Source organism: Etheostoma spectabile, chromosome 11 (assembly GCF_008692095.1).
Source record: "Etheostoma spectabile isolate EspeVRDwgs_2016 chromosome 11, UIUC_Espe_1.0, whole genome shotgun sequence".
NCBI lineage: Eukaryota > Metazoa > Chordata > Actinopteri > Perciformes > Percidae > Etheostoma > Etheostoma spectabile.
This window is the reverse complement of record NC_045743.1, coordinates 14,690,800-14,712,881: the sequence shown is the minus strand read 5'-3', so window position 1 is coordinate 14,712,881 and position 22,082 is coordinate 14,690,800. Positions and strand designations below refer to the sequence as shown.

At 37.2% G+C, this 22,082-nt stretch overlaps 1 protein-coding gene across 2 annotated transcripts; it reads right to left on the bottom strand.

The window, feature by feature from the left end:
• Nucleotides 1–5,353: 5,353 nt before the first annotated feature.
• spopla (speckle type BTB/POZ protein like a) lies at nt 5,354–21,820 on the bottom strand. 2 transcript variants are annotated; one of them, XM_032529805.1, is made up of 12 exons: nt 21,629–21,820; nt 20,320–20,402; nt 16,186–16,303; nt 14,642–14,763; nt 14,083–14,234; nt 13,805–13,932; nt 12,503–12,680; nt 11,917–11,972; nt 11,609–11,731; nt 7,520–7,662; nt 7,364–7,417; nt 5,354–6,851 (listed from the first exon to the last, which is right to left on the bottom strand). In XM_032529805.1, exons 3-12 carry the CDS (start codon nt 16,261–16,263, stop codon nt 6,707–6,709), a joined length of 1,179 nt encoding a protein of 392 aa, XP_032385696.1. In that variant the 5' UTR covers nt 16,264–16,303; nt 20,320–20,402; nt 21,629–21,820; the 3' UTR covers nt 5,354–6,706. The 2 variants fall into 2 exon arrangements, with proteins under 2 accessions (XP_032385696.1, XP_032385697.1); XM_032529806.1 differs by lacking the exon at nt 20,320–20,402.
• Nucleotides 21,821–22,082: the final 262 nt, after the last annotated feature.

Sequence of the window (22,082 nt, the reverse complement as noted above, 5' to 3'; positions counted from 1 at the left end):
AAAAGGATAAAAAAGTCTTGGCATCCAGACTTACTTTTTCATCCCTTTTTTGACAGACAAAAAAGGGATGAAAAAGTAAGTCTGGAATAACATGCAAACTCTACACAACTCTAAAAAGTCATAGTAAGGTATGTCTAAAAATAGTCATAAAAACTCATAGTGTATTGTTAAAAAAAGTCATAGTTTAGTATGTTGAAAAAGTCATACAAAAGTCATGACATAGTATGACGGAAAAAGTGATAAAAAGCCGTTGTATAGTTTGACGAAAAAAAAATATTAGTATATGTCGAGAAAAGAGATAAAAGAGCTGTAGTACAGTATTTAAGAAAAAGTCTTGACAGATAGTATGACAAAAAAGTTATAGAATAGTCATGGCATAGTATGATGAAAAAAGTGATTAAAAAAACCTAGTACAGTATGACCAAAAAAGGAATAAACAAGCTGTAGTATAGTAAATCAAAAAAGTCTTAGTATGGTGAAAAAAGTCACAGAAAAGTAAGTCTGGAACAAGATTCAAACTCTTCACAGTCCCGTCTTAGGCTCAAACCAAGCATCACAGTCTGTAGAGACTGCGTGTTAGAGCAGTGCAAACCCCTGAGCCACTGAAAACATTCATAGGATAGTACGTCACAAAAGGCCATTAAAAAGTCATAGTATGGTATCTCAAAAAAAGGAATAAAAAAAGCTGTAGTGAAGTATATCAAATAAGTTCTTAGTATAGTATGACAAAAAAGTCACAGTACACCATGTCGAAAAAAACGTGACTAAAAAGTCTCAGTATAGCATGTCCAAAAAAAGGCATAAAAAATCATTGTATAATATGAAGAAAAAAAGCATTGTATAATATGTTGAAAAAAGTGATATAAATTCATAGTATAGTATGTCAAAAAAAGTGATAAAAAAGTGATAGCATTGTATGTCAAAAAAAGTGATAAAAAAGCTGTAGTATAGTATATGAAAAGAATCTTGGTATAGTATGACAAAAATGCCATAGTATAGTATGTAGAAAAAAGTCATAGTAAAGTAAGTCTGGAATAACATGCAACCTCTTCACAGCCCTGTCTGAGGATCAAACCAAGCATCACAATCTGCAGAGACTGCTTGCTTAGTAAAAAGTCATAGGATAGTATGTCAGGAAAAGCCATTATAAAGTCATAGTTTGATTTGTTGAAAAAAGTCATAGTATGGTATGTTGGAAGAAGGGATGCAAAATTCATAGTATAGCATTTCGAAAAACAACTGGAAGACCATTTAAACACTTCATAGCCCCAAATGGGGATTAAACCATGTCCCACAGCCTGCTGTCATTATTTGCTAGAGCATTATAAACCCCTCAGCCACCATGCTTCCAAATATTGCATGTTGCCAACAGTCATAGAATAGTATGTCGTAAAAAGTAAGGGATAAAAAACTTGTTGCGTTTTGAAAAACACCTGGAAGAATATTAAAATTACATAGCTCCAACAAGGGATTGAACCAAGCGTCACAGTTTGCAGTAGTTATTTGCTAGAGCAGCATAACCCCCTGATCTACCATGCTTCCTAACAAAATCAAGTGATAAAAAAAGTCATAGTATAGCATGTTGAAAAAGCGTAGTATACGATGTCAAAAAACGTCATAGTATATTATGTTGAAAAAGTCACAATATACCATGTCGAAACAAGTGATAAAAAGCCATAGTATAGTATGTCGAAAAAGGGGATAATAAAAAAAAGTGTAGCATAGGATATCAAAAAAGTCATAGTATAGTATGGTGAAAAAAGTCATAGTAAAAGTAAGTAGGATAATATGTCACAAAAGGCCATAATAAAGTCATAGTATGGTATGTCTGGAATAAGATGCAAACTCTACAGAGCCCTGACCAAGGATCAAACCAAGCTTCACAGTCTGCAGAGGCTACTTGTTAAAGCAGTGCAAACCCCTGAGCCACCAACCTTACAAATAACGCAAATTGAAAACAGTCATAGGATAGTATGTCACAAAAGGCCATTATAAAGTTATAGTATGGTTTGTCAAAAAGTGATAAAAAAGTATACTAGCATGTTGAAAAAAGTCATAGTATATTATGTCGGAAAATGTGATAAAAGGGTCATAGTATGGTATGTCTAAAAAAGTCATAGTATGTCAGAAAAAGGGCTACAAAATTCATAAAATAGTAATTCAAAAACAGTCATAGTATAGCGTGTCGAAAAACATCTGGAAGAACATGCAAACTCAACTCAGCCCAGACTGAGGATTGAACCAAGAGTCAGTCTGCAGTAACTATTTGTTGGAACAGTAAAAAAAAACCTGAGCGACCATGCCTCCAAAATGTACACCGCAAACATAGTCATAGTATGGTGTGTCGAAAAAAGTGATTAAAAAAAAATCATGTTATAGTATGTTGTAAAAAGGGGTAAAAAAAAAGTCATGGTATAGTATGTTGAAAAAGTCATACAAAAGTCATGACATAGTATGACGGAAAAAGTGATAAAAAGCCGTTGTATAGTTTGACGAAAAAAAAACTATTAGTATAATATGTCGAGAAAAGAGATAAAAGAGCTGTAGTACAGTATTTAAGAAAAAGTCTTGACAGATAGTATGACAAAAAAGTTATAGAATAGTCATAGCATAGTATGATTAAAAAAACCTAGTACAGTATGACCAAAAAAGGTCATAGTATAGTATGTCAAAAAAAGGAATAAACAAGCTGTAGTATAGTAAATCATGTAAAACATGTTATAGTAAAAAGGGTAAAAAAAAAGTCATGGTATAGTATGTCGGAAAAAGAGTTAAAAAAAAGTCATAGTACTGTAAGTCAAAAATTATCATTGTGTAGCATGTTGAAAAAAGACTGGAAGATCCTGTAAACTCTACACAGTCCCAACTTGGGATCAAACCAAGGGTCACAGTCTGCAGAAACTACATGCCGGAGCAGTACAAACCCTGAGCCACCATGCTTCCAAATAGTGTGCATTGCAAACAGTCATAGGTTAGTATGTCAAAAAGGCCTAGTAAAGTTAGTCAAAAACGGTCATAGAATAGTATGTAGGAAAAAGTGATTAAAAAAGTCATAGTATAGTTTGTTGTAAAAAGTGATAAGACAGTATAATGAAACAATTTAATAAAAAGTCATGGTATAGTATGTATAAAAAACCATCACAGTATAGTATGGTAAAAAAAATTAAATGTAAAATAAGTCTGGAAGAACATGCCAACTCTATACATAAACTAGTGGGGATTGAACTGCTGAAACCCCTTGCTGGAGCAGTGCAAACCCCTGAGCCACCATGCTTACAAATGATGTATTTTGAAAACAGTCAAAGGATAGTATGTTAAAAAAAACACTTACAAAGTCCATAGTACGGTATGTCAAAAAAAGTGATAGAAAAGTCCTAGCATAGTGGGTCTGAAAGGACATGCAAACTCTACACAGCCTGGACTGGGGCTACACAGTCTGCAGAAACTACTTGCTGTAGTAGTAAACAACCCCCGAGCCACCGTGCTTCCACATAATGTACGTTAAAAACAGTCATAGTATGGTATGTTGAACAATGAGATAAAAAAAGTCATAGTATTGTATGTCAAAAAAGACATAGTATAGCATGCATAGCAAGTCATAGTGTGTCATAGTTATGTCAGTGATGTCGAAAAAATGTATATAAAAGTCATAGTAAAGTATATTGAAAAGTCATAAAAAGGTTCTAGTATATTATGTCAAAGAAAGTCTTGAAGGACATGCAAACTCCACGAAAAGTCTAAGTCACACAATACACACATTCTAAATGCAGAAAAAGCCTGAAAGACGCACTGAACCTAAACAGTGAGAACACAAAAACTTTAAAGGATATTAACAAGCTGAACTATACTTCAATAGCTGAAGGTTTTTGTCAACAATTTAAATGAATGACGTCTGTAGGTGAAAATTTATAGTAGGAGTAGCATTTCGAAGTGGAGGAAGCCTAAAGAGGATTTTAAGATTGCTCCACTGACTTTCAACGTAAAAGAAAATTACAAAATATATATTTTAAAATGTTTAAATATTAGAAAAAGGTTGAATCCAAGCATACTGCTGAACTAGCATTTACACAATGACTTTCAATTTGTTTGCTAACTGTCCATGTTATACACTTATATGACATTATTACCAATCATGAACAAACGTATGTGTATTCTTATATAAGATTTACTAAGAGGAACATTTGCATTTACTTCTTGAGGAAAATGAATTTTTTTTAAGAAGCATCAGTGGTGTTCAAACCCATACAACATAAGTAGAGTGACATTGCTATTTCAGTGGAGCACGGTAAAAACTTCATCAGCAGTAAATGATAAAAGGAAAAATGCTTAATATATTCAGAGCTTCAGAGTGTCTGCGGCAACAAGACATGTTGCATTTGAAGATGTTAAAAAACTCATTCTGCGAAAGCTCACACTCTATAAATTATTTCTCCAGCTACAGATCACACGCACTTCACAGCTTGATATGGCAAGTTCCTGACCCTTCAATGGGCTTGTCGAAATCCGTTCTAAGAAACTGGAAACTACATACTTAGGCAGATCCGTCTGAGGAAAGCATAGTAATTAAAAGCATCTTAGAGTTTTATCACAAAATAGCACCATAGATTAAGAAAATGTTTATTTTGTCTCAATCTGTCACTTCTTTGTGATGGAAATGGTGGTGTCAGTACACTATTGCAGCCTCACTGCATTTGGACTCATGACTGATAAAAGTTGTCCATCTTTATATCAAAGAATTTTAAAGTAGTTCTGGCCCAGTGTCATTGTCCACTCCCTTCTTAACAATCTAATTTCCTACAATCTAAATGACAGAACACATTTTCAATTGTAATGATGCCACTGCAGGCGTCTTCTCTTTCAAGCATAACAGTTAGTGGAGGAAAGCAAAAGAAGATAAAAAATGTTGGAGAGGAGTCCTAAAGCACCGATGGTATCAGGTCTTTTCCTAGCATCTGTGCGGAGAGGGGCGGACGAGGATCAGCAAGCTGCTGAAAAAGACATCTCTGTTCCAGCAGGAAAGAACTGCCTCGTGTTCACTTTAATTAGAGCCTGGGCCAAGCATTCACACATAAAACAAGAGGGAAAAAAAAAAAAATACTTTCATGTGCTGTAAAAGGTTCAACATTAAACATGTTACTATGCTAATCCTGTTTAAGCACATTTTCTTTTGATTATCACAGTGTTGTTTTCTAATCTTATATTTGAAAGAAAACCAGTGGAGAAGAGAAAAAAAAAAAGAACAGCCTGACACACATCCATTAACATGACTATTAAAAAGAACCAGTATTGTAACAATCCCCCTTTTCTTAAACTGAAATTGCTTTGACTTAAAAAACAAAAAACCCTGGTCTTCTTCAGACTGCTGGAAAATGGTTTAATGGGTTAATGCGGGCATTCTTGCAGACAACAACTTCATCTTTTTTGCTTCCAAACAAAAGAAGTTTCAACATCTCAACATGACTCTGAATGAGGAGTAATATCATGTAAAAACGATGCTACTCTTTTAATTTACAAAATCCTCTGAAGTGTCGGTCACACCCCACTACATACAAGACGGACTGAATAAACATGACAACACCCCGCCCCCCCTCCCCATCAACACAGAATAACATTGCCAGTAGAAGTGATGCTCAGCATCCTACAAATATCCAAGCATGTTAGAGGAACTTTTTGCACATACTCAATTCATTTAATTCTCCACAAATATTTTCAGATAATTGCAGAAAATAAATTGTTTAAAACAAAATTGATACTTGGACACTTTTTTGACAATAACATGACCATGCATTAGTCTCTCCACAATATATTGAGAATATATAATATTTGCAAGTTGGCAATACTGAGGACAGAAATTCTCAAAATTGAATCTATAACAGTTCACAGACATGATCTGGAATATGTCATTCAAATGGGAGACTGAGTAAATACTTCCAATGTTTTAATATATTAGGGCCAAAGAATAGACACTTTTCCGTCTTACGTGTATTAGGATTGACACTGGGTCTTCATAATGGCAGATCACAATTTTTCCCACAAATACGCACTAGAACAGACTTTCTTGTACACTGGTCTTCTGAAGATGGTGCAACTGTCATTTACATAGAAATGGTGCCATCAATATGGGGCATACACATCTTTTAAAAAGTGGAAAGGACTGACCTTGCACTGAAAGTGTTCATGCTTTTTAATGTCTAGTCACAAAACGGGCTAAACATTACAAATATATAATATTTCCCATTTAGTTAAACCTTTGTTACGTTCCTATAGAACTCCATATCAAAATGACTATTCATGGGAACTAGTGCAACCTGGAGGAGGCCTGGTCTTTGTGACAAGGCAGGCACAGAGTAAAATAGACAAAGTACTCTGGAGCAGCTCCAGAGCAATGGCAGATATATTAAGGCCATTTTTTAAATTACAGGGGGAATAAAAGTAGCAGAAAGCTTGACTTGCTACCCGGGCTGAACAGAATTCAGTTGGGGCAGCAAAGCAAGCAAGCAACACCAATTTTACCAATTTTTTCCCCAATCCGTTGATGTCAGTCGTCCACGTGCCAGCCTTCCCAAATCCTTGGCCAGAAAGCTCCACTCTTCTTTATTCAAGTGTGTTCAGTTTTGGTGGAATAAAGAGTGGTACCCTCACTAGTCCTTTCTTTGTAAACCCATGCTTCACACCTCCAGTAAAGTCCTGGGGCACAGTCAGGCAGTCAGGACTGTTTTAGACGCTTCCTGGGAAGACCAAAGGGTGGGCACTGTGCTGAAGCCAGGGCACGAAAGGCCTCGGCTACCAAGTGAGGATGGGATTGGATCATTGACTTCCAGCCTGCAGTCTCCATTATGTCTGTAGCATGACTGTAAGCACAGGCAAAATGAAGTTAACACTCAGACATGAGAATGTGCACATTAAAAATCAATAAACATAAATGAGATTGTAATGACGAAGCAAATAAGGGGCACTTGATTTGTGAGCTCCACTGTAAACTTGAAAAGGGCCATTATTGCTTTCTGTACTTGTGCAGAAATTAATGTAGGATTACGTCTTCACGTGTTGAATACAACAAAGAGAGAAAATAGGTTTAACATTCCAAGGTGTCCATGACAACACACTCCATCATCTGAAAGAAATACTACCCATAGCGACCACCTCATTTCTTTTTAAAATTTTACAAATATTCCATTTCTAGGTTTTATCCAGGTAAGAGTCTATTAATAACTTGGATTCAAAGATATGGAGCTTCAAACTGAAAAGGCAAATAGCACTCTGTCTGCCTGGGCTTAAACAATGAATTCTAATGCATCTGGTTGGGGGAAGAGATAAGAGCGTGTTATTAATCTTGTGTCACATACATCAGCTAATTACATACTTGCTATTCCAGTTCTTTCCATCTTTACAGCCCAGCTGTCTCAGGACACTGCACCTATGGCAAGGAGATAAAAAGGTAAGCATTCAGGGCTGGTAAACAGAAATGGCAGCAGGAATTTATCACTGGAGTTTTTTTTCTTCTTTTGCGATAACTTGCCTGTTGATAAAATCTATGGCTTGTGCTTTGAGCTGCTCGGCACTGTGCAAGTCTGCTAGGATGAGGGTGTCGGCCACATTCTCCACTGAAAGGCTGTTGCACAAGGCCTCTTCACACATGACCTTTAAACGCTCCAGAGCGTACTGGGGAAGAGGGGGAGGACACACACAAAAAGCAGTGGTTACACCCTGGGTGCAAAGTGGATCCCCATGGTTTGAGGCTCAACTACTCTAAATACAAATAAAAACGACTGCAATTGGTTACTAACATCATTAATGATTAAAACTCTACTTGGAACGGAGAAACAATGACCCCAGGACCCCAAATGTCAAACCAGTAGGCTTCTTCAATATGTATTGCATTGTTAAAAAACAAGAATTACCCAATTCCACCACATGAGTATTGTATGCAATAATTGGGATGATTTGAGGGGGAAGTAAGGTTGTTGCTCAATATTCTGGTTCACTATTCAGTAAAAACTCATCCATCAAATTCTTGATCAGTACTTTATTCATAACAGAGGAATCTTACCCTTAAAGAGGGGATCTCATCTGTCAACCTATGAAATAAAATGGTCATTTCTTGAAAGGATTTGGGAGATCATAGGATGCTTCATATCACCTTCCCCCAAGAAGTATTTCTTAACACATATAAAGCAGCATCAAATAGAAGTGCAACCTTACATGAGCTGCAAAATGGGACTACATAATGTGCACATCCACTGGCAATCTAATAACAAAGGGAAGACAATCTAAAATAGGGACTGAACAACAAATCAGATCTCCCTTTAAATTCTCAATCGTGCCCATGCTATTTGATGGTGTTGTACTGTAATCTCTTATGTCATAAAGTTTTAAAAAAACAAAAGGATAATGGACAAAAAATGTTATTGATGCACACGAGGGATGTAGAGGTATGAAAATTTAACCTCACGGTTATAGTAACCAAAATTATCATGGTTTTTGGTATTATGGTATAACGGAGGGGGGGAGATAATCACTACCAATGTTGTAGCCTTCACTTGGGTAAAGCACAGCAGCCTTACGATGCCAGATGCTCACCACACAATCAGCTTGGAGATTTTTTTTAGTGGTGGGGAAAACCGGAGTACCCAGAAAAAAACCCATGCACACACAGGGAGAACATGCAAACTCCACACAGAAAGGCCCGGGACAACCAGGGTTCAAACCCGGTACCTTCTTGCTGTGAAGTCACAGTGCTAGTCATTGGGCCACCGTGCTGCCGTAAACATTATTTACCGAAACTAAATGTTTTAGCCACCAGCATATAACAAGAAACAGCATTAAGAATGACATTAATTTCTCTGTAATATAAACATTAATGTAATATATTGCTCAGTAACAGAGAATAAACCAAATCTATTACAGCACACATGTCCATAATGGAGGAGCAAACAGTGTAATACACCTTTAGTAGCTAAGCACGTGGCTCCACAGACTAGTCCGTTTACTGGTGATTGCACCTTGCTAGAAAACACAACCTAAGTATCAAGTCATGGCAAGTAATAAACAATCTGCACTGCAACCTATCAGCTATGCTATAAGAAACAGAAAAAGCAATATTATCAAGGCAATTATATATAGAGCTCTCCATTTTTCCAATTAATTGTCACGACTAAACTTCCACATCGTAGCAGGAGACTTATTGAAGATAACCAGGCAGTAAAACCCATGACAGTTTAGCAAGCTATAGAATGGTTTTACCTTACGTTCTGGGCACATCACACAAAAAAAAGAAAAGAAATTGCACACAAAAAAAAGACAAAGGTCCGCTGCTACATTCTGTCCCCTTCTCCTGTCCGAGCACAACTTCAGGAGCCTCAGATGAAGCTGGGAAGGATTAAACACAGGGTTTCCACACTGTGGTAATCCACCGCGATAATATTTTAAATGAAAAGGGACATTGTTACATCAACATTTCTACTGTGGTTTATTGTTACATCCTTAATGCAAGCCTCCATTGAAAAGAAACCACATCGCTAATATTTTCCTTTATCATTTCTGTTAACCTAAGTCAGCACTTATCTGACAGTCTCCACAGAAGCTGAAATACAAACTTCACAAGCATATAGTTGATAAGTTGAAGAAGGACTGTGCTGTACTGAATTCTACACGTTTCACACCCTTAACAAGCATGTTCTAATGGTGGGCAAGGATGGGGGCTTAATCAAACTAGAGTTTTTATCAATTCTAAAATGATGTCACATAAGATGCAGATATTAGACCATATTAGCCTTTTAGCCTCATTGACTTACATCTCTCTCATTGGAAGATCCAAGCACTCAACCTAAGCAGACCATTGGATAGACCAACTGTCCATGACCATATCTATCTAATTACCGTTCAGTGTTTAACTGACTAGATGTTATTACTAGGTAGACACTAGAGGTGAGAATCTTCACTGGTATCAAGATTCCATTACAATTATCCTGTCAACGATTCAAATCAATTTCCCAATGTGTCACAATGCGTCACCTACTCAATATGATATATCCCTAAACATGGTTATCAAAAAATTCAAGCAGTCAGATATGTATGAACACCCCTTTGTGTTGTATCTAATTTAAAAAAAAAAAAAGAAAAAAAAGAAAGAAGACCTTTTCTGAATGTAGTGGAGTCTGAACACAACAGACAAAAGGTACAAACAAAAAAAGCAGCAGTTACATCAGTAGGCAATAATCGATTATGGTCTGTCACTGCAGAATCATTTAAGTCCGCATCGCAATGAATCAATGCAATGATTTATTTCAACACCCTTAGTTAACACAAGTCTAAAACTTCTAAAAAATAAAATGTAAAATCAAATTGCAATTTTTGAATAAATACTCATTCTCATCGCAATTATTCTGGTAGAGTTGATAGGACCAAGTGTTCAGCATAGTGGTTGAGAGAGATAGCTGTTTATTTGTTTATTTTTATTTGTGTTTATTTGTATCTAGGGTTGGGTACCAAACCCGGTACCTTTACCGGTACTGACCGAATCATGTCGGTACTACCGAGTATTGATTCACGTATGTCAAATGTAAATCCAACAGTGCCAAATTTCTGTACCGGAGAGTAAACGCAAGCTTATCTGTCCTCTCTGAATATTGACAGAATGGAGGTCCGACACACACGCATGCACACACAGTCAGGCAAAGGTGTGGACGGAACAATCTACGTCGGCTATGTTTTGTTGAAGTCCCAGTGACTCACGGCGATGCTGATGAAGTGGTTTCAAATGTGGTTACAGTTTTTCAAAATTTCACGCAGACAGCATTCACTGTGATACGGTGAAAGCAGTTGCGGTGCTGTTGACATTACACTTCCTCTGAGACCATAGATATCTACTCTGAGACAAGCAGGCACGAAGGTGGTTTCTATGCCCTGGAGACTGACTGACAGGATGAGGTTATAAGGCAAGGTAACTATATTTCTATAGCACCTTTCATCAACAAGGTAATTCAAAGTGACTTAAATGAAACATTAAAGAGCAATTAAACAGTCATGATGAAAACAGGTTAAAGTACAATATACAAATACAAGAATAATAGTTACAGTGAGTAAGAAATTAATAATTATTCACTTTAATAAGTTGTAGGGGCGGGTTTGGGAGGACAGTGGGAGGTGTTTTATTTTTGTTCAATTTCTGTCAGGGTATAATATTCTAAATAAGTTACATCATTTCTAAGTAAATAGGTTTGGAATTATTTTTACAACTGAAATATTTTGTTTGTGATTACAGAGGGAAAGCACAGAAAAAGAAAAAGTATCGTTGGGTACAGGGAACCGAATTTCAGGTACCGATATCGGGAATAGTATTAGTTCAGATGCAAAAGGTACCCAACCGTGGATGTATCCCAAGATAATTTCAGGTGGGGGTGGTTGACTAGAGCTTAACTACACATTTATGAGGGTAACATTTTTGCATGGTATTTGACTTACAAACGGAAGCAATGTGAAAAACTGAATAAAAATGATTGCCTAACAAAGGATAAATAAAAGAACCTTTTATTTTGCCATCAAAAAGAAGCAGAAGCTAGATGTTTGCAAAAATATTAGCAAAAGTTTCAACTACTTGGGCACTTACTTTATCTGCAGCTGCCAGCAAATTGTCTGCCATCTTCTCCAGGTTTGGGGCTTTTCCTGTGTAGATGAAGCCCATCATTTCCTTAAAGACATCTGGATCTACGTCACTAATGTCAACGCGGTTCTGTGAGGGAAGACAAGAGGCTAGTGTTCGACTCATTATCACAGAGTTACGAGTGTTCATTTTAAACATAAAGCATTTTGAGCAATATTTTTAGCATGTATTAGAAGTGCAGGATTCTGCAATAGTGGTACTAAATTGAGGAAAGGGTAACATGACAAGAAGCAGCTGTAACTAGTTATTCTTACCTTTTTACTCTCCTCCATTTCATGTTCAAACATAGCATTAAAGACTGGTGACCTTGCTGTTGAAGAAACAAATTGAACACTTAAAATATGACAAGTCAACATCTTATAAAAACATGTTAGTACACCAAATCAATAGTTAATAGTCATCAAATGAGCTTTACTTAAATAGCATGGGGGGCAGTTGTCTTATATAAAAAAACAAAAATAATGGATTAAGCTTAAAACATCAGTATTCTGAACTATGGCAGCCTTAAAATCTAGCTTAATCCGTATAACTGCCACTTTGTCAGCATTTTCCCCTGACCACGGCAGCTGCCACCATGTCTAATGGAGACACGTTGGAGAGGAGAGCCAGCCTCTCAATCTCCTGGATCCTAGTCGTCAGGGCCAAGCAGGGGTAGTGGGGATTAGCGCCCATTGCAGAACTAGGCCACAACAAATCAAGCCAGGAATACAGACCCTCCGTAGCCTTTTGAGGTGCTTATAGCTCTCCACAAGAGGCCATTAAGAGGAGGCAGACAGGTCTTGCTAGGGCTTCTCTCCTGGTTGCTGCTTGCTAAAGTGCTGAAGCTGGGCACGGTCTTACCTGCAAGAATGGATTTGTGGGCTTTGAACTCCTGCCCTCCCACATAGAGGCTGCAGTCTGTGAAGCGTGAACACTCCCACAGGTTCCCCAGGTCATCAGACAGCTGACACTCTGGTACCTTCAGCATGTTCATGTTGGACTGGCCCGAAATGTTAACCGAGTCCTGGACCACGCTTACCTGTACATGAGAAACATCACAGAGAGACGAAAGCAGTTTCATCAAGGCTTAACATCTCAACAAATTCAGCAGCAAATGTGTTTGCCTGAATTGCAGTCTAATTTGTTTTTAATTTGCTCTTTTTAAAGCATATTTTCAAGACTGAGGAACCTACAGTTCTTTTGCTTGCAAAAACACCACTTGAAACCAAAATTAATAAACTTTACTGAAACACCTAATTGATGAGGGAAAGCATTTTGTATTTAGTTTGAATGCAATTTGTTTATCAAAGTGGCAATTTCCCTGAAATTGTTAAATCTCTGTAACTGGCGTCTGGCACGCAGTCTGGTCCTGGCAGTATGTGGCCAAATGCATTTCCATCACAATCTACTGACATTTCATTTAACTTGTCCCTTGAAAGAACATTTTAAAAGATATTTATTCTTCTTGACACACCAAATTCAATTATTTCGAAAACAAGCATCATTGTAAATGATTTAAGATGGAGGAAGCATTTCACTTCCTAAGAGCTTAATGTTTTTTGAAGCAAATGCCAAAAGCACGTTTGTAGTGACATGGCACTCAGGTGTAAACTAATAACAAGAATTCAGAGACTCTAGCTTTGATTCACTTGGTACTTCAATCTAACAGTGATGCAATTGTAAAAATTTTAGTAAAAAATTAACAGATTATAAAAACATCAAAATAGGCCAATTGCAATGGAACCCCCACCACACACTGATTTCGATCATAAATCTGTAGCAAACCTATATCATTGAGACTACAGCTAGTTTTCTAATAATTTACCTCCAAACTCAAAACCAAAAACTGTTATAGAACAGAGATTGCTGTGTTCTATGGACAAACGAGGAGTATAGACGAAAAAGGAAATGTGTGTCAGCCAAATCAATAATCTTCCAAAATGTGTCACCAAGTCAATCAACCAGTCTCCCATTCATCCATCAAAAACGCATTTGTTGTTGTTGGTGGTGGTATTGTTGGATTCTTCCTTCATTAACTGTACAAGTGAGGGAAGTGAGCCTCTACGTAATTATTTGCAATTTGGGCAAAATCATAGCATTCATAAACAAATAGACTGCACCCCTTATTCATATGAAGGATAAAAGGAATAATGTAACAATTACCTCACAGAACAGTGTGAGCTTGTCATCAGGTAAGAGTCCATTGGCTTCATCAAGGAGAAAATCTCTCCTTATAAATTTTTTGAAGCCCCAGTCTTTGCCCTGGACAAATCTATATGCTCTTTGGCTTTCTGTAATAAGAAGAAAATAATGCCAAGTCTTAATATCACCTGTATTTTGTTTGCAGGTTGGAGAAATTAACTAAAAATAAAAGGTATAAAAAGGAACACCAAATATACAGTATAATAACTAGATGTGACTTTAAGATCGCTTGTACTTACCCATCGCTTTTGTCTCTTCTCTTTTAGCGTTCAACAAAGAAAACTTGAACTTTGCTCTAACTTCACTTTTTGGACAACTAACAAGAAGTAAATACAACGACAGATAATCTTTGCTTTCATCATCTAGTCCCTTTGGATTGACTCGCAGACACCTGGAAAGAAAACAGATAACGTTGCACATCAGCAACTAGAGCGAAGTCCGTCTTAACGGCTTTTATCACTTTTGTGAGAACACAAGACTATGACGAGCCTTCAGAGGTGATCATCTATTGATTTGAGAGACTATAATAATCACTTGTGTGCCGAGTTTCCACAGTAAAAAAACAAAATGCAGACTTTTTAATGACATTCATGTTTGTGCTGAAGGAAATACAAGGACATGGAACTGGATGAGATTAAATTGGACAGATAGATAATGCAAAAAGCTAATGACGTTTGAGAGCATGAATGCGATTTTCCAAACTCTGAAGACATACAATCATTCACATCCCATTTTCACATCCTACAAAAGCCCTGCAAACAAGAGAATTGCAGTGAGAGGTTTAGCTTTAGTACTAACCATTTCATCTTGTCATTAGGGCCAGAGGAGAAAGTTGAGCTCTTCAACACCTCCCCCATTTCTTCTCTGCAAAAACTAAAGTTGTTTATGGTCCACATGTACGAAAACTTCACAACTTTAACCTTGGAAGAAGAAATATGCAAAACCATCAGACCAAAATTTAATTTTTGAAATACAGTAAAAGAGAATTGAGGAATTTTACGGCTTGGCATGACAATTTGACCACATCAAATCAAAACATTGTTTCAGAGTACAACGTCTGACTGTTCATATACTAGTCCACTAGGTCTTTGGGGGGTGGGGGGGTGCTGTCCATCCTCGATCCCAGTAATTTTAATTATACAGATACAGAAGACGTTTTGCAGGGTTTCTGCAGGTACAATTAAAGACTTTTAAAGACAGTTTTAAGACAATTTTGAATGAAATTTAAGAACTATATCACAGCATCAAAAAATAAAAAAATAAATCGAGATTCAGGAAACATTGTCTGGAAAAATTCCCAGATTTCCTTGTGTGGAGGACCCAGAGCACCTCTGCTCTTAGTGTTGGCGTTGATCCAAAAGTGACATGGAGATGGCTTAAAGGAGTTGTGGAGCTGCTGTGTGGGTCTTGCCTAGGCAATGTAGAGGTAGTGTTGTGGCCTTTTTGCATGACACTCCAGCACCAGTACACCAGTTTCCAGTTTAATTGCTTTCTTTTATAAGAAGCAGTAGGCTTTATATACGTTGTTAGCAAATTGCTTTTACCACACCCTAAATTCAGTTTTCTCCAAGCCAAGTCTCGCTAAACTTGTACATCCCCGTAGCTGAAGAATAAAATCTGTTTTAGGTCTATTGTACAACCCAAAAGAGACTTGCACCAATATCACAAAAGCTAATGGGCAGCAATTTAGGTTGCATGCCGGTCTCATATGTAGTCCTAATACAGGGAATTATATTTAGAATAGCGAAAGAAAAGAAAGAAAAGAACTGCAAAAACCACAGAAATGTTTTTTTTTTTTAAACATTCTAAAGTCCTGCGGTAGCACAAGAGGAACCAATGGAAGAGGAAGCTACTATGTAAAAAAACAAACATCCAATAAGCATTAGAGGTAGCATTACATGGACGTAGATAAATTAAGACTTGTGTAAACTGTAACTTTTAGATCTAAAATTTAGATTTTTAAATTTTAGACTTTGAGACCCTGTGGAAACCCTGTTTTGACATTGTCATAGTAGGAAAATAACACGTGTAAATAATAAAAATTAATGATGGCTGAATTCCAATTAGCTGCTTTTGTTTCAGGGCACTGGTTTTGTGCATGCTGGAAACGAAAGGAACTGAGCCATTGTTAATGTTATGATGAACACCTGTGTCGTTTCTACTGTGACAAGTCAAATTGCTGCAAAAAGACCTTTTAAAATTAACAACGTAGAAAATAAAAACTGGGAATGAAATATCAGGAGCTTGATAGGATTAGAAAACTATTAAGCCATCTAAAAAATGATCAATTCTCTCATCTTTGTGTATTGAATGTGGTTCAACGAGTTAAGTTATGCCCATACCTGTGTGTAACACCAGCTCTCTGCCACAGGTCCACTTGACATCTCCCCAGGAGGAGGAGGGGTGGGAACCCGTGACATCACTGGCTTCGGGTTACCACTCACTCTCGTCCTGAAAGCACTAATCATAAAAAAAATAATAATAATAATTAGTAAGATTCATTTTGCTCAAACATAATGTACACATATGAAATAAATCCCTCATTTCCTGGTCAGAATTAGCTTGACAAAATGTTTCATCAAGACGGTAAAATCCTTCACGTGATTTAAATCTGCATTCTCACTGTATCCTGAAGACTTGTAATTCAATGACACCCGACACCATATTTTGGAAATTTGTTTAAACTATGGTATAGAAGAAAACAACTTTAACTCTTTCTAGTGCAGGTTTTAGTATGTGTAGTAATTGGTATTGCAAATCATGCTACATAGTACATTTTTTGTTCTGTCATTATGTAAAAACCAGTGTCTACTTAAATGTACTGTAAATGACTGTGGAAATATAAATGCCATATTACATACAAGGCTGTGTTTGGGCAGTCAGGATTTGAAAAAAGAAAGAGCCAAAAAGAAACTGCCGCCAATTTTCATGTCCTCAAAAGGTGTATTAAATAGATAGGTCTGTCTTAAATTGGTCAGGTGCTCATTTAAACATTGAAACAAGTCTTGCTTGCTACAGTGAGGGAAGAAAAGTATTTGATCCCCGGGTTATTTTGTACATTTGCCCATTGACAAAGAAATGATTGGTCTATAATTTTAATAGTAGATTTATTTGAACAGTGAGAGACAGAATAACAAAAAAATCCAGAAAAACATGTCAAAAATGTTATAAATTGATTTGCATTTTAATGAGGGAAATATGTAATTGACCCCTCTGCAAGACATGACTTATTACTTGGTGGCAAAACCCTTGTTGGCAATCACAGAGGTCAGACGTTTCTTGTAGTTGGCCACCAGGTTTGCACACATCTCAGGAGGGATTTTGTCCCACTCCTCTTTGCAGATCGTCTCCAAGTCTTTAAGGATTTGAGGCTGATGTTTGGCAACTCAAACCTTCAGCTCCCCCCACAGATGTTCTATCGGATTAAGGTCTGGAGACTGCCTAGGCCACTCCAGGACCTTAATGTGCTTCTTCTTTAGCCACTCCTTTGTTGCCTTGGCCGTGTGTCATGCTGGAATACCCATCCATGACCCATTTTCAAGGCCCTGGCTGAGGGAAGGAGGTTCTCACCCAAGAATTGATGGTACATGGCCCCGTCCATCGTCCCTTTGATGCGGTGAAGTTGTCCTGTCCCCTTAGCAGAAAAACATCCCCAAAGCATAATATTTCCACCTCCATGTTTAACAGTGGTAATAGTGTTCTTGGGGTCACAGGCAGCATTCCTCCTCCTCCAAACACGGCGAGTTGAGCTGATGCCAAAGAGCTCCATTTTCGTCTCATCTGACCACAACAATTTCACCCAGTTGTCCTCTGAATCATTCAGATGTCCATTGGCAAACTTCAGACGGGCATGAATATCCTTGAGCAGGGGGACCTTGCGGGCGCTACAGGATTTCAGTCCTTCACGGTGTAGTGCGTTACCAATTGTTTTCTTGGTGACTATGGTCCCAGCTGCCTTGAGATTATTGACAAAGTCCTCCTGTGTAGTTCTGGGCTGATTCCTCACTGTTCATATGATCATTACAACTCTACGAGGTGAGATCTTGCATTGAGCCCCAGGCCGTTCTTTTGTGTTTCTTCCATTTGTGAATGACCACACCCACTGTTGTCACCTTCTCACCAAGCAGCTTGGTAATGGTCTTGTAGCCCATTCCAGACTTGTGTAGATCTACAATCTTGTCCCTGACATCCTTGGAGAGCTCTTTGGTCTTGGCCATGGTGGAGACTTTGGAATATGATTGATTGCTTGCTTCTGTGGACAGGTTTCTTTTACACAGGTAATGAACTGAGATTAGGAGCACTCCTTTTAAGAGTGTGCTCCTAATATTAGTTTGACACCTGGGAGCCAGAAATCTTTCTGATTTAGACGGGGTCAAATACATATTTCCCTCATTAAAATGCAAATTAATTTATAACATTTTTGACATGCGTTTTTCTGGATTTTCTTGTTGTTATTCTGTCTTTCACTGTTCAAATAAATCTACCATTAACATTATAGAGTGATCCTTTCTTTGTCAGTGGGCAAATGTACAAAATCAGCAGGGGATCAAAAACTTTTTTTCCTTCACTGTATACTCATTCCTCCAATTTTTCCTGGCCATAAAAACATTAGATGATCCCCTTCTAACACACTTTCAGTGTAAGGGATGGGGCACAATCCACAGTCAGTTGTTTTGCACTACTTGAGCTGCAGTGGATGCATAGTAATAAAAACAGGGAACTTTGTGCTTAAGAAGACTTCAACTTTGGAAGTTAAACACTTGAATTGTCCATCTATGACTGCTCCTCATATTAACTTCAGCTAAATTAGAATATATTTCTAAACAGAACTGGGTCTGTGGATTTTGACCACCATACCTGGTTTCTTCATGGCCAGTATAAAGGGGACAAAAGGGATAATTATTGCAAGTTAAACCTGCTTGGATGTTCATTAGATATTGTTTCAATGTAGTCATGAAAAATGGTGAACCTATCCTTGAATTTTAAATAACTTTCCAAATACCTCAGACTAAGGGAGTTGAAGATAGACCATGCAAATCAATTGGATACTCTGTTATATCTGAAACTTTTGAATGGCCGTAAAAATGACTCACAATAGAGTGAGACTGAACCACTTTTTCAAACTAAAGCTAGCTAGAAGAAATAACAGACCATCCTTAGGTCCCGCAGCTAGTAAAGCTCAAAATCTTATCTTCCATGAAGAAGAAAAAAAAAATCCAAGAACAATGTAATTTATAGTACAACATAAGCTACTCTTCTTTACATAAATGTATACTGGAAGGCTACATGTCCTGTAGTGATTTCCACATGCATGGTAATAATGTATTTAGTACATAGTAGTGCATACCTAATGAGCATTGAAAAATAGGCAAAAAACAATAAGGACCACTGTGATGGTAGCACACTAAACAGAAAACCAACTTGGCATAAATGTGGACTGCTGTTGATTACGGTCGTGTCACTACATGCATGTATACATAAGCTTGAAGTGTGACTTTCAAATTATGCATTGTGCCACATGGAGAAACCTGTTAATCACAAGTTAACAAGGACACCCAAGGAGACGCATGGTAAACTTTTTAGTTTCCACTCATGTGATCATGTGCACAGATCTTCTTATAATTTGGATATAGTCTCCAATCGAGTCGTTTTGTTAATGTGTAAAAATGTGTAATGTGTATAAAGTCACTCATAGATTGCTATCTAAGCAGCAGTGGTGTTCAGTAGCCTGTACAGGCTGAGCAGTCTGTTAATTGCTAGGCTATGGCTGGTAAGCCTGTGCAGATACTGGTGATTAAAGCAAATGCAACATGTTGTTTTAGTCATATGACAGCCAGTTTTCATGTGGAAATGTGCCAATTTCATTTCACTTAAGCAGCACAATTGTTAAGCCAGCCAAATAACAAAGCTGAAAAACTGGTATGTTCACACATACATGTTTGCTATAGCAGAATTGTATTTGCAAGTCTTTTAGGAGACAAATCCTTTTATCATTTACTCTTTCTCACAAAGTTAAAAGTTCATATCCAAACCTCTAAACCCTATTTCTCTGATCAGGCCATCTCAGAGTAAGGTATTTTCAATTATTAAAAAAAATAAAAAAAGTATAATTTTTTTTAACATTAACATTTTTTGAAAAACTGGCAAATGAGGATGTAAGAAAAATATACAAATATAAGACAATCTTTACTTCTGATATTTACTTTAGACACATGGCTTGAGAAAAAAGTGTCCCAATGGCAAGAGGACATGAAGGCAGAGAAGACAGCAGGCTGTTACACTATCTCTCTTCCCCATAGTTCACATTAAGTATCATTGACGGAATAGAGGATATGTGTATAGATATGTACTTGCAATGACAAGAGTAACAATTTCTATTGCAGCACACTGCAGCACTTGAACCACCTTTAGCTATAATGGTAAATATGGCAACTGAATCATGAATCATTAACAAGGACATGAAACATTCTCATCACCTCTTGAATAGTTGAAATGTACAAAGATGCAACTTTTCTAAGTTATCACAGGATCCTTCATGGCCCCATTATCATGTTCCACTCTAGGAAGGGGGGAAAAAACATATTAGGCATATAAAATGGACCTGATAAAGCTATCTAAAAGTGATAAAAAATTAGTTGATAACGTCCCCGAAGCATCTGGTAATAAAGCCACAGTTCTCACAACAAACCAGAAAAACCTAATCTACGTAGGGATACAAATGAATACAATACTTGTGACACTACTAGAAAATTAGAGCGTTCAAACCTGTTAAGAATGCCATGATCATTAAAATGAAAAAGAAAGTTAACGTTTATATAGTGTATTGATAGCCAACATTGGTAACGTAGGCCTTAGGCTGTTAACTAAATGTGTTTGTTTGTTTTATATGTATATAGCTTAGCATGCAACTGCTCGGCCTGTAAGCTAATTTGTTGAATTAGCTAGCGTTAAGTCAAAATTCACCTGCAACTTTGTTTGGCTAACACATTAGCTGAATTCAAACAAACCTCGCCTTTAACACAACAGAAACGATGCTATCCGAAGAGCCATCTAGCCGGCTCGCATAAGTTGTAGGTTAAACTATAATATCTTTAACAGCTTACTTTAGCTTATGTGCTATTCGAGCTGTGACAACTTAGTACAACACATCGGCATCACTAGAAAGCAACAGCGCAATATTAACGTTAGCGTAACATCAGCTGAAGTGTCAACACTAATCTCCAAACCATCATCAATATCGCTTCACCGGACTTGTGGTCCTTTACAATTTTAGCTAGTGTGTCCTAGAATAATCATTTAAAAAGGAGAGTAAATAGATTCCGCGAGTCTGTAGATGATATATCCATACGTATTTAGCTAACAATGTTCTCACTAGCGAAATTAATGTTAACTTCACTTTAGCCTTAACGTTAGACCGCATATGCAGCTAACACTGATCAGCTATCTTAGCACAAAACGTGTTAACAATAAATCTGTTCACGTATTACCAGTCTAACTTACATTAGTTAGCTACGTTACTCATTTTTGCAACACAAACTAGCTGAGGATACCTAAAGTTAAATTGGTAATGTGATGTTTAGACCCCGCATTACCCGGTGTAAAACAAAGGGCCTGCACTGATCCCTATGACAGGATGCTAACTAACGAAGCTAACATAAACCTTCACGTTTTGGTACAATCTGCTGGTGGGAAAACAACAGCGGCTAACCAACGTTAGCAGCTAGCCCAAGCTAATATCTGCACTGACTGCTCACAAAAGTTTAAAAAGACATGGTGGCGGCGTACCTTTCAATTTCATACTTCCATATATATCGGACAACGCATATAGCTTTGTGTCACAGTCGCTCCTTTCACCCTCCGTTACTTTACACTCTGTTTCACTCAGTCTCTTCACAAGGTTTCTTTGTCTAATTTATATCTGGCTAGCTTACATCTGTCTAGCTGGCTGGTAGCTTACAAGCTAGGAAAAATACACATACTGCGCATGCGCGGTATTTTGTATGACATCCTGCTTCATCTATTTCATCCTTCTTATAATACATCCATGATTTTATCCCCTGATCCAGACAACAACAAACAACTATAACAAATCAAAATTAAAGAATAATAGTTAAAAAAAAATATCCAAGTGCTCTACTGAAGTACACAGCCACTTTTGTTAGTTGTTGTTTCTTTTTAGATGTACTGGTATTTTTTGTTATTGTACTCCAATACATTTGTCTGACAGCCATACACGCCC

Bases quoted from the DNA above. Each gene is read 5' to 3' on its own strand.
- spopla (XM_032529805.1), bottom strand. From the start codon at position 16,263: ATGTCACGGGTTCCCACCCCTCCTCCTCCTGGGGAGATGTCAAGTGGA. The intron at 14,764-16,185 runs GTATGGGCATAA...TCTTCTTCCAAG, and splicing joins AGAGCTGGTGTTACACACAG to GTTAAAGTTGTGAAGTTTTC. The intron at 14,235-14,641 runs GTTAGTACTAAA...TTTTCTTTCCAG, and splicing joins CCTAATGACAAGATGAAATG to GTGTCTGCGAGTCAATCCAA.